Below are 16968 nucleotides of genomic sequence, written 5' to 3'. Positions count from 1 at the left end.
AAAACATGCTCTCTGGAGCTAATTGGCGCCTACCCAGCGCCTGCCAACGCCTAGGCGCTCCAGCTCGCTTGGAAAAGACTCTTTGGCTTCTGTAACTCCTCTTTAAGTCCTCCTTCAATTCCATGCTTCTTGGCCTTCTATTACCTTCAGTTTCTGCTCTCCAAACCTAACCAACAAGTCAAGGAAGAATCTAGAAGCTCAAAGAGCTCATTAGCACAAGAGGTCCTTCATAAAACAAAAGAAAATCATGCAAGTCCTAAACTTAACTTAAAATGCAAGAAAACTCCCTATAAAACTACATAATTACCAAAACAAAACAAAGACTCAAGAAAAGATAAAAATGCATGAGAATGCATGAAACACTACATGAGACACAAGAAAAAGACTCAAAACCTACAAAGAAATGACCCTAAAAACACTACTAAATCCGGGTCATCACACCACTATACTCAACGACAGCTCGCCCTCGAGCGTCACTAAGATTAGCTTGCCCTCAAGCACAAAGAATTACTCCCAACACACATGCCAAAAGAGGGATACTATTTTAGAAAACCGGGGGATCAAGTAAATGCAGTTAGTTCCAAGAGAAAGATTCAACAATCAACTTCATGCTATTCTTAGATAAAGAAGAATTAGAGTCCACTATGAGAAGCATTTAGAGCTTACATCCTAGCATGAGACAATTGTTTAGTGCACTGAGCACAAAAGCAAGTTCATAGGTTCTGAGAATCATTCACTCAAGAGCAACTAAAGTTGACAATGCATTATTCAATGAGACTTCAAAAGGGTTGTAACGTTGGCTAGGTAAAGCACAAGGTAGGTGGTCCCTAAGGAAGACTAAGGCTGCACAAAATTTGAGTGTTTCATATTTTTTCTTTTTTTTTTTTGGAACTCCACCACACCATGGAGTTCATTTTCTCTTTGACTTTTTTCAATTTTTTTCTTTGGGGCAAGAGACAATTGCACTTTTTATAAACTAGCTCCATTGAGAGTTAAGACCCACAACTCCCCATTTTTCCAACCAAACAACCAGCCCAAATAACAAAGGTAACAAAGAAATCTCCATAAGGCTCAAAAGGGTCAACTAGGGACAAAGATGTTATAAAAACAATTTCTGAAGTACAAGAAAACCTACCAGTCTCAAGAATGCAAGTCTCCTAAAGCTACACTCAAGGACGCATGAAATGAAACACAGAACCAAGAAGTGCAAGTGAGTCAGGATCCTCCAGGGAAATTATATAGTGAAGGGTCAAAAATGGACCCTTGTGGACTCACATCAACTCTATCCTCAAGACAACACTTAGAAGACCGAAGTCTCTCCCTCTCTTTCCCAAACATACAATCACTCCCCAAAAGAAAGCACAAAGTATCCACATAAAAACATTTTCAAAACCAGCATCATGTGAGTGAGCAAGACTTTGGAACATGTCATTTGAGTAAAGGGTAAAAAGACCAAGGTATGAAGGACTCTATAAAAACAAAATGCATGATAAAAAAGTTAAACAAAATCTATAAAAGAAAAATATGCTAACAATGCATGGACTAAAATTCAGAGTAAGAAAAGAACCTCCTTCCAAATGATTGAGTGCTCCATGTAACGCCCCGATTTCTCGAGTGTTACACAGTAACTAATTAACCAATTTTCGTAAAGAGTTTTCGTCGATTCACTTATTAATCTTCAATTAATGACAAACCTTTCATTTTACGAAAACTCTTGAAACATAACCTTTCCAAAAACACGCGGAAGTAACCAACATCGTAAAACTTTTTAAATAACCAACTGTAAAGAGTATGAATCAAAGGCCTGAATGAAAATAAAGATTACATCAAAACTTGTTCATTCGAATTTAAGCAATAAAATTGTTCGATACCAACACTTCGGAAACTCTCAACCCCAACAGAAAACAAAAGACTCTCAACCCAAACCCTATTCCTTAGCCTCTTCCTCTTCCTCTGAAGTGTAGTCGTCCTCCGGTATTGGCACGTCACGTAGCATCAACTCCCAAGAATGAGTCATCGCCATTATCTTCACGACCATCTACCCCCCCCCCAAATAAACACATAGCAAACAAGCAGGGTCAGGTCCAACAAAAAGAATGATAATGACAAAATCAACAACAACATATATAATATAAGTACATTATATGTCTTTTATGGGAAAGAGTCAGTTACTAACGGAATCTCACTTCACACAACCCACCAAAACTTCCATGGCCATCTTCGTGCTTCCGCAGAGGCACGGTTATCACGGTGACCGCAGTCAACCAAATCACGTGGAGCCGCAATGATCCACAAAAGTTCACGGTGACCGTAGTCAACCAAATCACGTGAAGCCACACCGGCCCACAAGGTTCACGGGAGACCGCAGTCAACCCAAATAACTCCCTCGCGTGCAAGGTACCATCGTTCTCATGGTCCATAGTCTCACTAGACCTATGACCGTTTTATCACATTTACTTGCAAGCGAGTTATAAATTCATTCTCTTGGTGTTTAAGGCTCTAATGTCAATCCTAGAGTCTTATGAGTTAATATCGTATCAGATTACAACGTCAAGAAATAACAGTCACACTAGGAGGAATTACAGCTGGGTGAGCGACCTCCTAAACAAGTCACAACTAAACTTCATGCAAAGCATAGAAATAATCAGGGCCTCCCAAATTCACAAATTATTTACAAATTCCAGAGGCTCAGTTTACAGATATCATCATATAAAAATCTCACAAAGGTCCCTAATCACATGTTACTAACATTTCCAACAATTTCTCAAATTTAGTGTTTTTGGACAACAGGTGCAGCATGTACTAAAACTGGTCTACAGACCGCAATACTTAGCCACAAAATTCACATGATACATGACTGGAAAGATAATTCGAAACTATACACTTTTATAGTTTATCACTTTTCCATTTGAGATCCAGAATTAGGTGATATTAGGCCTTAAAGCTTGCTGTCCGGTACAGGAAGAACAGCAGGTGCAACAGTCACTAAGATCGACCTCCAGACCTCATTACTAGACCAAAAATTATGTTCTTTATATGCATAGAAATCCAATTCGAAAATCTACAATTTTCCAGTTTATCCCTTTTTCATTTGAGACCCCGAATTAGGTGATATTAAGCTCCGAAACTCGCTGTCCAGTACAGGAAACTGGCAGAGATACTTTTGTCTTCAAATTAATTTTTCAACCATTCAAGTCCCAGAGTTTTAAACCATATTCCAGCAGCAAGAACCACATATCATATATCATATATCATGCTTAAATTTCCAGAACCAAGATAACCATCAATTCTAGCACAAAAGGCAGATCTAAGCATATAAATCTTCAATCATTTTAATCAAGCAAAGTCATAGAAGAAACGGTAGTTGTAGTGATGATTAATGGAGAATCATGGCATCAACATTTCATCTCAAAACAGAAGCAAAACATCAAGATCTCAAGGCAAAAATAAACAGCAAGCATCATGAACACAAAACTCTTGCAAAAGCAATCATGTTCATGGCTTTTCTCATAGTAAAACATGGCAAATACCCTAGGCAATCTACCCAATCCTAGGACCAGCCCTTACCTTTGTCCTTAGGCTTGAAGAAAAGATGAAATTGAAGAGCAAGGTTCTGGTTTCTCTCCTCTTCTCCCACGCGTGACCTTCCTCTCTCCCTCTCGCTCGCGAACTCCTTCTCCCTCTTGTGCGAACACGTCGACGGTGGTGGGGCTTGGGACGGTGACGGCTAGGGTGCAAGGGGAAAGTTTCTCTCACTCTTTCTCCTCTATTTTACGTGTTTCAGAAGTGCACCAGGTTTCTTTCTTCAGAATAGTGTGAAAAGAAACCCCTTTCCCCCCCCAAAACCCTACATAGCCCGCGTCCCCTCTCTCCCTCTCTTGGGCTAGGGTTTGTTTTCCTTCAAGCCCGACCCAAGTCAAAACCCTTGACCCCATCACTTAAGAACTTACTCAGGTCTGAAACTAATCAAAACCCTCAGCCCTTTTTAGTAATATCACGATCAAACTCGGAATTGAAAGGAAACAAATCAATTAAATCCGCTGGTACTGTACAGCCAGAACCATCGTCACTAAACCGATGATATCTCGAGCTACAGAGGTCGGAATGACCTGATTCCACTTCGAGAATTTTCTAGACTTAAAGGGCTACAACTCTCATGAAGGAAGTTTTCCCAAATGAAATCGATAAGACCCTCTAACAATTCACACAAGTTGACAGTTCTAATCTGCCAGTTATCAAACATTAGCTAAAACTTCACTTTATTCAAACTTCCATAAAATTGTTCCAAATTGAACTTAGGGCCTTACACTCCAAGTGCTCTCCAATGGCTTTTATTTCCTGAAAAACAAAACAGAAGACAAAACGTAAAACAGAAAAAAAAACATGGGTTGTCTCCCATTCAGCCCTAAGTTTAAGTCTTAGGTAGACTTTACCTCAAACTCGTAACTCAAGCCAAAAATCACAAACAATCCCCGGCAACGGCGCCAAAAACTTGTTGGTAAATCCGCAAGTGTACGAATCCACCCGGTTTTAAATATCGAACCACAGATATTTTGAGTGACAAAATTCAGCTTAAGCCTTGAGTATGAAGGTTTGCATTATTGAATAAGAGATATGTTGAAGTAGTAATAAGGAAAAAGGAAAATAAAAAGACAATTCAGAAAATAACATGCTTTGGGTTCTTGTTCAACTAATCAATTCAAGCACATCATTCTAAGCACATGTTCTCATGAATCTCTCCTTGATGTTATAGCCTAAGCAACTACCTATCGATGCCTCGCATAGATAATTCTTTCAAACCAAAAGATAAGCTCAATTCCTTGTGTACTTAAACATTTGTTTGAAGCATAAAGATTATAAAGTTCAGGCCAACAAACCCCAACCCTTCCTCTATTCCTAGCAGCAAGTATAGAAGAGGTAATCCCATAACAAGTCCCTAATCTATAACAAACTTCCGTTCTATTATAGAAAAGCATAAAGCTAGCACATGTTCTAACTTGAAACATAAAGCATGGATATGGGATTCAAGGAAAGAAGAAGAACATGTGAGAAAGAACTTAAGATTATAACTTAAAAGGAAAAGTCTTACAAGAAAACCAAAGTAAAAGAAGAGAGATTAGCCAAGCATGCTTGGCTAAGAACCTGAATTACAAGCTTGGAAGCCCTCTCTCACTCTCCTAGATGATCCTCTACCTCTGAATTTTACAAAGTATCCCAAAATTACAAAAGAAAATGACTAAAATCCTATTTATAGGCAAAATAAACGAGGCTGGGCTGTTCTAGGCGCTCAGGCGCCAATTCAGAGCGCCTGAGCGCCAATTGCATGCCCAAAACATGCTCTCTGGAGCTAATTGGCGCCTACCCAGCGCCTGCCAACGCCTAGGCGCTCCAGCTCGCTTGGAAAAGACTCTTTGGCTTCTGTAACTCCTCTTTAAGTCCTCCTTCAATTCCATGCTTCTTGGCCTTCTATTACCTTCAGTTTCTGCTCTCCAAACCTAACCAACAAGTCAAGGAAGAATCTAGAAGCTCAAAGAGCTCATTAGCACAAGAGGTCCTTCATAAAACAAAAGAAAATCATGCAAGTCCTAAACTTAACTTAAAATGCAAGAAAACTCCCTATAAAACTACAAAATTACCAAAACAAAACAAAGACTCAAGAAAAGATAAAAATGCATGAGAATGCATGAAACACTACATGAGACACAAGAAAAAGACTCAAAACCTACAAAGAAATGACCCTAAAAACACTACTAAATCCGGGTCATCACACTCTATTTATAGGCAAAAACAGAACAATTTATAAGGTTGCGACCCTTCATAAATTATGTCTGTTACCAACAAATATGTGAATAGTTGCGACCCTTCGCGAACAGGTGCAAAATTCGAATTCTAAAACGAGCAAAACAAACGAACGCTACGGGAACCGGTTGTCGTCGCCGTCGATGCGTCGTGCTAAAGTGCCTCAAGTGTCGTGCCGTCTACAAGCCGCCACTAGCGCCTCTACGCCCACGCCGGTGTCGTCGATGACGACACAGGCGAGGGGTGGTGTGAATGGAACATGTGACATAAAAGCTTGGGACCACCAAACCATGCATATGTGGCACTATATCCTCTCTTTGTCTCTTTGTTGAATGGTTGACATTTAGTGATATATAAATGCTTTGAAAAGTTACTCCACTTTCTATGTGGGACTTCATTCAAATCTATTCAATGCAACACATTTGTCATTTTGGAACACTATGTAATTATTACTCCTTGAGTAATTATTACAACAAAGTAAACTTATAGTAGAAATTAAACTAGTTGTCAAAGTAGAGTGAAAAATTAATTGAATTTGCAAGTTATAAAAATTCAATATTAAGATCGGGTCTCAATAACCAAGGTTAAAGCTAAGCCATACAATCATACCATGACTGAAAGGTACACGTACGATTGCGGTGTAATTTTACTAAAAATGCTCATTTACTTTCATTAGTTAAAGTAGATACAGTAATAATAATGATATGATTAAGTAGATAGTAAAAATGATAATGATAACTAGTAACAAGACACAATTAGTAAATAGTTTGACTTATAAGCATTTAGTTCAATATTCAATCTCAAGATAGCTTATGAAAATATTTGTTGAAAAATGTCTACTCGTTTAATATGATCAGATCGTCGAATTGCGAGATAACTAGTCTCATAGCTACGGAATGTATCCGGTTAAATTAGTATCCTCAAGCTGATGCTCCGCTGTTTATGAATTGTGCAACATACAAACAACAGTTGCAGCTAAAGAGTTCCAAATTCTCCATCCTTGGTGTCGTTGCTAGAGAGTTGGATATGAGGGACAAATTGAAAACAGAAGGTGTTGCAATGTCCACTACTAAGTCCTCTGATGTTGCTTATGTCACCAATGTTCCTGCCAATCTTGATTCAACACTCACTGAAGGTGCTGCCAATTCCAGTGCTAAGTCCTCTAATGTTGTTGCTGTCACCAATGTTCCTGCCAATCTTGATTCTGCTCTCACTGCTACTGAGCAGCCAGTTGATGATACTGCCACTGCCCAGCGTTCTTCTACCCACTAATGTAATTTGATTTTTTTGCTTACATTCTAACTTTGTCAATATGTTTACAATATGCACATTTTTTGTTCTATTCATTACATCAGTGGTGGACTAGTAATGTGTGAGTGATATACACTATCTAAACTTGATCTCCAACTTATTTGTTGCCTTGATTGTTCAAGCGTGGTTTTACACTATGTTGTTGCTCAAGGTGGAAACACCAACTAATATTTTTAGTTGCTATAAGCAGAATATGGTATGAAATTGTGAGAGGGTAATATTGGATCTAAAAAAATAATGTACTCACTTTAGATTTTTGTAAAGTTTTATAGATATAGTCAATATGTTTGTAACTTTGTTTTTTGGTTATAAGGAGAGGCAAGGCCCCGAGAGAAAATTAAACAGCAGACACTGCACTAGTGGACACAACCTCCCCCAAAGTCTAAAGATAAAAGACCATGACACTCTTTAAAAGGAGACTCAACAAGATGGGTTCCAAAAGGAAAAAAAAAAAAGTCTGACGCGAGCCAAGTAATCAACCAAAGAGTTTCCCTCAAGATGTGTGTGCCTGAACACCATAGCTCCATGCTCCTACTGTAACCGAAGAATGGAACTATCCAAGTCCCCAAACGGGTGGGATCCAACATCACCAGCAAAGAGTTGTATAATTTCAATGACATCACTTTATATGATGATTTGGGGTATGTCTAGGCTAACCTGCACAACAATGTGGATTGTTGTTAGCTCAACCAAGAACACGATGTGTAGAGTAAAGTCCCCCAGATTCATGTAGAAACCGTGCATCCACTGACCTAGATAGTCACGAAGGCCCCCTCCAGAACTCGCATGGAGGTTATCAGTAACAACACCATCAACGTTAAACTTGACCGAACCTCCATCTAAAGGCTTCCATCGCAAGCCCCTTGGTCGCAGGTATAGACTATTAAAGACACTCGCCGCCTCCCCAATCCCCATGGACCCATGCTGCACCGATATGGAGGCCTGAAATTCAAAATCCAAAGACCTGATAAAGCCCCAGATCCTCTGCATAGTAGGCTCTATACTATTGAACAAATGGTCATTCCTAAGCCGCCAAATTGCCCAAAGCATCATGGTGAAGAACTGTGACCAGTTCACACCTGCAGGGAAGGATCTCAACCCTATAATTTTCTCAACGACCCATATCCTCCAATCTACTCCATACCACTTTCCATTTCCAATGTCCCTACGTGTAAAAGATCCCTAGATGCGAGTATGATCGAGCTAGTTGTGCGACCCCAGGACCTCAAATGATCACTACGTAATTTATGTTTGTAACTTTCAATCTAAGTAGTATTATTGAGTATAAAATTATTGAATGATGTAAAGCTATTAAAGTCGCGTATATATTTATAGGCATTAAATTTTATTGGATCTATCTGACAAATGAAAGAAGTACTGGTTAAAGTAATAAATAGTCTATTAAATACAACAGTTAGTCAAAACATTACTCTCTTCATTTTACAAAAATGGTTGTTTTAGTTTTTTAAAAATTTTTAAAAATATTTGTTGTGTTTTAAAATCAATACAATTTTGCATTTTTTCATATTGTTTTATGTCTATATTTTCATTAATTGAATTTTATCTCATCTATGATCTATGATCTTTTATATTTACCAACTATAACTATTTTCTATCTACTACATTCTTATCTATTTATGAGAGTATTTATTATTTCTTATTACTAGAAAAGAATAAATAAGAATATTTTAGTCAAATATCATTATTAATAATTGTCATCTTATTTTTTTATCATAACCTTTAACAACAATCTTTATAGAATGATTCTTAAGAAAAATATTTGTTTTGATTTTCTTAACCAGATCTACTTTTTTTGTTATAATAAAGATAAATACATTTATTATATCTTAAATGTTTGTAAGATTTTTATTCCAAATAATATTATAATTTATTTTGACAAAAAATGTATTATAAGTCTATTATGATATATATCTCTCACTACGATTATCTGTTACTTTTACGATTTAAAAAAAAACATTAAATATATTTTATCAATTGTTCTTAATTTAAGTGTCTTAATAAATAAAAGAAATAAATAGAATTTTAGGAAATTAAATAGTAATTTTAGTAGAAACAAAATGTTAATATTATTTCTTAATCCATGTCCAAAACCTTAAAAAGAAAGATAGGAGAGTACATCTCATATATATTAAAAACATTTAATTTTATTGAATACATCTAATAAATAAATGAAAAAAAGTATACTTGTTAAAGTATTAAAAAGTCAGTTTCAAACACAAAGTATTAAGTAGTCTATTAAATATACAAGGGTAACTTTGCAAATGGGATGTACTCAATATTTTTTTTTACTGAAAATTAAAAAGCCATTCTAATTCAACAACATTCATTGAATTATAAATTTCATTTATGATTTTTTAAAGTAAAATATTGTACTAATTAATAAGGACAATATTGTCAAATATTTACAACTCTCTTTCAAAGGAGATCAAAATATCAACAAAAACAAAAAACGACCCAACCTAGCAAGAAACCCCCAAAGCCTGACAAAAGGCCCCAGAATATAAAAAAACCCAATCATTTAGTATTTTTTATTACATGAAAAAAAAAAGTCATCTTAATTCATCAACACTAATTTTGAAAAATACTCTTTCAACGTTTTTCCCCTCCCCTAAATATATATATTTTTTAAAAATTATCTCATAATTAATATGAAAGATATTGTGATTTTGAAAAGTTTTTAACTTAGAAAAGTAAACTTATAGTAGAAATTAAACTAGTTGTCAAAGTAGAGTGAAAAATTAATTGATTTTGCAAGTTATAAAAATTCAATATTAAGATCGGGTCTCAATAACCAAGGTTAAAGCTAAGCCATACAATCATACCATGACTGAAAGGTACACGTACGATTGCGGTGTAATTTTACTAAAAATGCTCATTTACTTTCATTAGTTAAAGTAGATACAGTAATAATAATGATATGATTAAGTAGATAGTAAAAATGATAATGATAACTAGTAACAAGACACAATTAGTACTTATAAGCATTTAGTTCAATATTCAATCTCAAGATAGCTTATGAAAATATTTGTTGAAAAATGTCTACTCGTTTAATATGATCAGATCGTCGAATTGCGAGATAACTAGTCTCATAGCTACGGAATGTATCCGGTTAAATTAGTATCCTCAAGCTGATGCTCCGCTGTTTATGAATTGTGCAACATACAAACAACAGTTGCAGCTAAAGAGTTCCAAATTCTCCATCCTTGGTGTCGTTGCTAGAGAGTTGGATATGAGGGACAAATTGAAAACAGAAGGTGTTGCAATGTCCACTACTAAGTCCTCTGATGTTGCTTATGTCACCAATGTTCCTGCCAATCTTGATTCAACACTCACTGAAGGTGCTGCCAATTCCAGTGCTAAGTCCTCTAATGTTGTTGCTGTCACCAATGTTCCTGCCAATCTTGATTCTGCTCTCACTGCTACTGAGCAGCCAGTTGATGATACTGCCACTGCCCAGCGTTCTTCTACCCACTAATGTAATTTGATTTTTTTGCTTACATTCTAACTTTGTCAATATGTTTACAATATGCACATTTTTTGTTCTATTCATTACATCAGTGGTGGACTAGTAATGTGTGAGTGATATACACTATCTAAACTTGATCTCCAACTTATTTGTTGCCTTGATTGTTCAAGCGTGGTTTTACACTATGTTGTTGCTCAAGGTGGAAACACCAACTAATATTTTTAGTTGCTATAAGCAGAATATGGTATGAAATTGTGAGAGGGTAATATTGGATCTAAAAAAATAATGTACTCACTTTAGATTTTTGTAAAGTTTTATAGATATAGTCAATATGTTTGTAACTTTGTTTTTTGGTTATAAGGAGAGGCAAGGCCCCGAGAGAAAATTAAACAGCAGACACTGCACTAGTGGACACAACCTCCCCCAAAGTCTAAAGATAAAAGACCATGACACTCTTTAAAAGGAGACTCAACAAGATGGGTTCCAAAAGGAAAAAAAAAAAAGTCTGACGCGAGCCAAGTAATCAACCAAAGAGTTTCCCTCAAGATGTGTGTGCCTGAACACCATAGCTCCATGCTCCTACTGTAACCGAAGAATGGAACTATCCAAGTCCCCAAACGGGTGGGATCCAACATCACCAGCAAAGAGTTGTATAATTTCAATGACATCACTTTATATGATGATTTGGGGTATGTCTAGGCTAACCTGCACAACAATGTGGATTGTTGTTAGCTCAACCAAGAACACGATGTGTAGAGTAAAGTCCCCCAGATTCATGTAGAAACCGTGCATCCACTGACCTAGATAGTCACGAAGGCCCCCTCCAGAACTCGCATGGAGGTTATCAGTAACAACACCATCAACGTTAAACTTGACCGAACCTCCATCTAAAGGCTTCCATCGCAAGCCCCTTGGTCGCAGGTATAGACTATTAAAGACACTCGCCGCCTCCCCAATCCCCATGGACCCATGCTGCACCGATATGGAGGCCTGAAATTCAAAATCCAAAGACCTGATAAAGCCCCAGATCCTCTGCATAGTAGGCTCTATACTATTGAACAAATGGTCATTCCTAAGCCGCCAAATTGCCCAAAGCATCATGGTGAAGAACTGTGACCAGTTCACACCTGCAGGGAAGGATCTCAACCCTATAATTTTCTCAACGACCCATATCCTCCAATCTACTCCATACCACTTTCCATTTCCAATGTCCCTACGTGTAAAAGATCCCTAGATGCGAGTATGATCGAGCTAGTTGTGCGACCCCAGGACCTCAAATGATCACTACGTAATTTATGTTTGTAACTTTCAATCTAAGTAGTATTATTGAGTATAAAATTATTGAATGATGTAAAGCTATTAAAGTCGCGTATATATTTATAGGCATTAAATTTTATTGGATCTATCTGACAAATGAAAGAAGTACTGGTTAAAGTAATAAATAGTCTATTAAATACAACAGTTAGTCAAAACATTACTCTCTTCATTTTACAAAAATGGTTGTTTTAGTTTTTTAAAAATTTTTAAAAATATTTGTTGTGTTTTAAAATCAATACAATTTTGCATTTTTTCATATTGTTTTATGTCTATATTTTCATTAATTGAATTTTATCTCATCTATGATCTATGATCTTTTATATTTACCAACTATAACTATTTTCTATCTACTACATTCTTATCTATTTATGAGAGTATTTATTATTTCTTATTACTAGAAAAGAATAAATAAGAATATTTTAGTCAAATATCATTATTAATAATTGTCATCTTATTTTTTTATCATAACCTTTAACAACAATCTTTATAGAATGATTCTTAAGAAAAATATTTGTTTTGATTTTCTTAACCAGATCTACTTTTTTTGTTATAATAAAGATAAATACATTTATTATATCTTAAATGTTTGTAAGATTTTTATTCCAAATAATATTATAATTTATTTTGACAAAAAATGTATTATAAGTCTATTATGATATATATCTCTCACTACGATTATCTGTTACTTTTACGATTTAAAAAAAAAACATTAAATATATTTTATCAATTGTTCTTAATTTAAGAGTCTTAATAAATAAAAGAAATAAATAGAATTTTAGGAAATTAAATAGTAATTTTAGTAGAAACAAAATGTTAATATTATTTCTTAATCCATGTCCAAAACCTTAAAAAGAAAGATAGGAGAGTACATCTCATATATATTAAAAACATTTAATTTTATTGAATACATCTAATAAATAAATGAAAAAAAGTATACTTGTTAAAGTATTAAAAAGTCAGTTTCAAACACAAAGTATTAAGTAGTCTATTAAATATACAAGGGTAACTTTGCAAATGGGATGTACTCAATATTTTTTTTTACTGAAAATTAAAAAGCCATTCTAATTCACCAACATTCATTGAATTATAAATTTCATTTATAATTTTTTAAAGTAAAATATTGTACTAATTAATAAGGACAATATTGTCAAATATTTACAACTCTCTTTCAAAGGAGATCAAAATATCAGCAAAAACAAAAAACGACCCAACCTAGCAAGAAACCCCCAAAGCCTGACAAAAGGCCCCAGAATATAAAAAAACCCAATCATTTAGTATTTTTTATTACATGAAAAAAAAAAGTCATCTTAATTCATCAACACTAATTTTGAAAAATACTCTTTCAACGTTTTTCCCCTCCCCTAAATATATATATTTTTTAAAAATTATCTCATAATTAATATGAAAGATATTGTGATTTTGAAAAGTTTTTAACTTAGAAAAGTAAACTTATAGTAGAAATTAAACTAGTTGTCAAAGTAGAGTGAAAAATTAATTGATTTTGCAAGTTATAAAAATTCAATATTAAGATCGGGTCTCAATAACCAAGGTTAAAGCTAAGCCATACAATCATACCATGACTGAAAGGTACACGTACGATTGCGGTGTAATTTTACTAAAAATGCTCATTTACTTTCATTAGTTAAAGTAGATACAGTAATAATAATGATATGATTAAGTAGATAGTAAAAATGATAATGATAACTAGTAACAAGACACAATTAGTAAATAGTTTGACTTATAAGCATTTAGTTCAATATTGAATCTCAAGATAGCTTATGAAAATATTTGTTGAGAAATATCTACTCATTTAATATGATCAGATCGTCGAATTGCGAGATAACTAGTCTCATAGCTACGGAATGTATCCGGTTAAATTAGTACGTTACGTGAAGGGAAAAAGAACCATGGTTGGGTTAAATTGAAGCTGGAGTCCGCTCGCCAAGTTCAGCATCACCATCGCATTACATCACACTCACGTACGGACAATACGACGCGTGTCTTGTTTCTCTTCCCCCCAAACAACGCGCTTTCTCTTTCTCTCCCCAAAATACCCTCCACCGCCCCTATTTATGACCCTCTCCTCTCCCCTTTTCTCCCCCATTTCACTCCCTCATCTTCCAATCCAATCCCTCACTCTCACTCCCAACCACAACACTAGTGACTCCAACCAAACACAAACTAAGAGTACTCTGTTTTTCTCTTCAACACTGTTCTTTTCTCTTTTCATCTTGTCTTCAAATGGCGGAAAATTTAGCCAGCATTGAACCATGGATGTACCGACCCTCCTCCGTCGCGGACTCATGGCTCGCCGATTACATAGCACGTGACGCCGAAACTCTCACTAAGGCGCTTCAGAAATCACTCTCCAACGACGTTGACGCGGCGATTTCTCCTCTTTTCAACCTTGTCAGGACCGACGCCGCTGTTTCCCCTGCTCTCCCGGCGACTCCGACCGTCTCCAGCCTCTCCGGCTCCGACCAGGACTCCCAGCAGCCGAAGCGCAACCGCGTCTCCGGCGGGAGAGTCTCCAAGCGGAAGTCACGCGCGTCGAAGCGGTCGCAGACGACTTTCATCACGGCGGACCCGGCGAATTTCCGGCAGATGGTGCAGCAGATCACCGGCGCGAGGTTTACCGGCTCGTTGCCGGCGCCAATGGCGCCGGTGGTTCGACCGGAGCCACTGAGGGCGGCGGGCGGTGCCGGAGGGAGGATAACGGTGGGAGCGGGGTGTCTGCTGCCGACGCTGGACACCTCGGCGTTCTTACTGGACCATCATCACCAGAACAACGCGGCGGTGGGTCCCGACTCGGCCGGTGATGGGCCTGGGCTTTCCGGGCCCGGCCCAGTTTCTTTTGGGCAGCTCATGGATGATGCTGCTTCGTTTGATTTTGAAAGTTTCTCAAGCTTTCCCACTCTGGAGTCGTGGAAAGTCATGTGATGAGATGATGAGAAATTGAGATCGATTATGAGAAATTGAGATTCTCTGCCCCCAAATTTTTCTTTTTGGCTTTTCCCCTTTTTGCCCCTCTCGTGGGTTCAGCACTGGGGTCCATGTGATTGGGGGGTAGCTTAGCTAGCTAGGATCTGATTGTAAATTTGGGAAGGGAATGGACATGGATGTAGCTGTTGCTTTTTCTTTTTTCCTTTATTTCTCTGTTTATTACTACTACATAGTTCCTTTTATTAGGGGGTGTAATGGAGAAAGGGTTTACTAGCTTTGTTCAGTTCAATTAACCTAATCAATGCAATATTCCTAAGATTTTGTATCAACAATGTGGTATCTTTTCTCTCCCTTTGAGTTTTGTTCCAAAACTACAATTACAAAACACTTCGGAGACTACTGAACAAGTTTCTAGTAACATGCTGGGAAGATCAGCAGCATGCTTACCTACCGTTTTGCTTGAGGTAACTAATGAGTAAGAAATTTGATGATTTTTTTAAATTAATTTGAACTGAAACAGAAAAAGTATGAGGGAATGAGGATAGATATTAATTGAGGACATGGAACATGCGACTCCATGTGGTGCGTGTCAACGTTGTTTTGTGACTTGTCTAAGTTTGGTCATTTGGTCTAAAGAGAGAGGACTTTAGAAGGGAAGCTTCATCGTTCGTGCATGCGTGAAAGTTTGAACGCGGTTTTATTCTTTTTCCTTATGTGTGTGTGGGATGGGCTCAATTATGGTGCATGGTGGGGTTCTTTTAAATTCTTGTAAATTAATTAACTTTCAGCTGCATTAAAATTGGGGATCAAAATCTGATCTGTGTTCTATGACTGGTTCTATCTCCCTCCTCTACACCAAAAAATGGGGGATCAAGAGGGTGAAAAAAAGCATTGGGCCGGGGTGCAATTTTGATGGTTTAGCTAGGTTTAGATAAAATGCATATTTAATATATTTTCCATTTTTATTTTAGGAGTGCCTAAAATTAAACCACTGTAATTGTAGGGTAAGATTTATTTTTAGGGGTGTTTTGTCTTTTATATTCACTTAGATATATTTCCATTTATGCCTAAACATTTCCATAGAGAGCTTTCATGTCACCGAATCCTTTAGTCAAATTAAATCAATTCTAAGAACATCAAATTCTGAATAATAAAACAATTTGAGTTGTTTTTGGTCAGTTGTGAGTGACATTGCTGATCGATTATCCCACTAATTAAACCCACTGAAATTATCCATTTCCTTTAAGCTCTGACTGTTTCTTTTTTTCCCCCCTAATATAATATTTAATTTTCTTTGCAAAAAATGAATACTTTTTTTAAAGGGGTAGCATCTTGGGCATCAAGTCACCGTAGACTAGATAGTTAATGTTTGAACATAACTGTACTGTATTTGACTAGTTTCAATATATTTGGTTCAGCAAACATAACCATGTGACCATGTGAATATGTGATCACTTATCATTAACAAGTACCAAGCATATTAGGTTATAATGCATCTATCTAGTACATGTTGATCTTTTATAATACTCTTGCGTAGAAATCTAAAAGGACCAAGTCTACGATGCGTGGGTGCTTTTACTTATTTATATTTAACCTTTATGCAAAAATAATTGTCTAATCAGCTACTTGATATATTAAGTTTTTTTTTTTTTTTAAAGAATTGATATATTAAGTTAATCCAAAAGCATATAGGGTTTACTCAAAGTCAAAAGGATTAACAATGCAAGAACAAGACATGTAATTGGGTTAGGTGTAAGAGAATAGTCTGACTTGGGTCTTGACATGTCAATAAAATTATTTTCTAATAGAACTTTGGATGATTTCTTTTTTGCAGAATGCCAAGTGTCACCGCACTAAGAATAAAAAATGTAAAAAAAATATATATTTGGTTCACAGGATATCTAGACGAGACTTGAATGACTGATTAAATTATGTATGTTATATCTAGAAGCAAAATTTGAAATTGAAAAGGAACAAGGTAGGCCATATAACTTAAAAAACCCTAAAAATTCAGATAAATAATATGCAAACAACAACCAAAGCGGTGCTTGGTTCAGTATATATACACGTTTGATTCTCCTTAAAATGTGTCTTGTAGTGTGTGCTGCAAG

General features: G+C 36.2%; 1 protein-coding gene and 1 long non-coding RNA gene across 2 annotated transcripts; one reads left to right on the top strand and one right to left on the bottom strand.

Annotated features, from left to right (window-relative positions):
• Positions 1–1747: 1747 nt before the first annotated feature.
• LOC130732570 (uncharacterized) lies at positions 1748–3803 on the bottom strand. Its single transcript, XR_009017074.1, has 2 exons — positions 3568–3803; positions 1748–2038 (listed from the first exon to the last, which is right to left on the bottom strand). It is a non-coding gene; the product is annotated as an uncharacterized LOC130732570 (long non-coding RNA).
• A 10187-nt stretch (positions 3804–13990) lies between these two features.
• Positions 13991–15189, top strand: LOC130730019 (calmodulin-binding protein 25; the record flags this gene model as incomplete). The annotated part of the gene is made up of 1 exon (XM_057581890.1): positions 13991–15189. A coding segment is annotated over one exon (864 nt), but the record flags the coding sequence as incomplete, so codon positions are not given.
• Positions 15190–16968: the final 1779 nt, after the last annotated feature.

Source organism: Lotus japonicus, chromosome 1 (assembly GCF_012489685.1).
Source record: "Lotus japonicus ecotype B-129 chromosome 1, LjGifu_v1.2".
Lineage (NCBI taxonomy): Eukaryota > Viridiplantae > Streptophyta > Magnoliopsida > Fabales > Fabaceae > Lotus > Lotus japonicus.
Note: the sequence above shows the minus strand (reverse complement) of the source record. Positions and strands in the feature narration are given on the sequence as shown.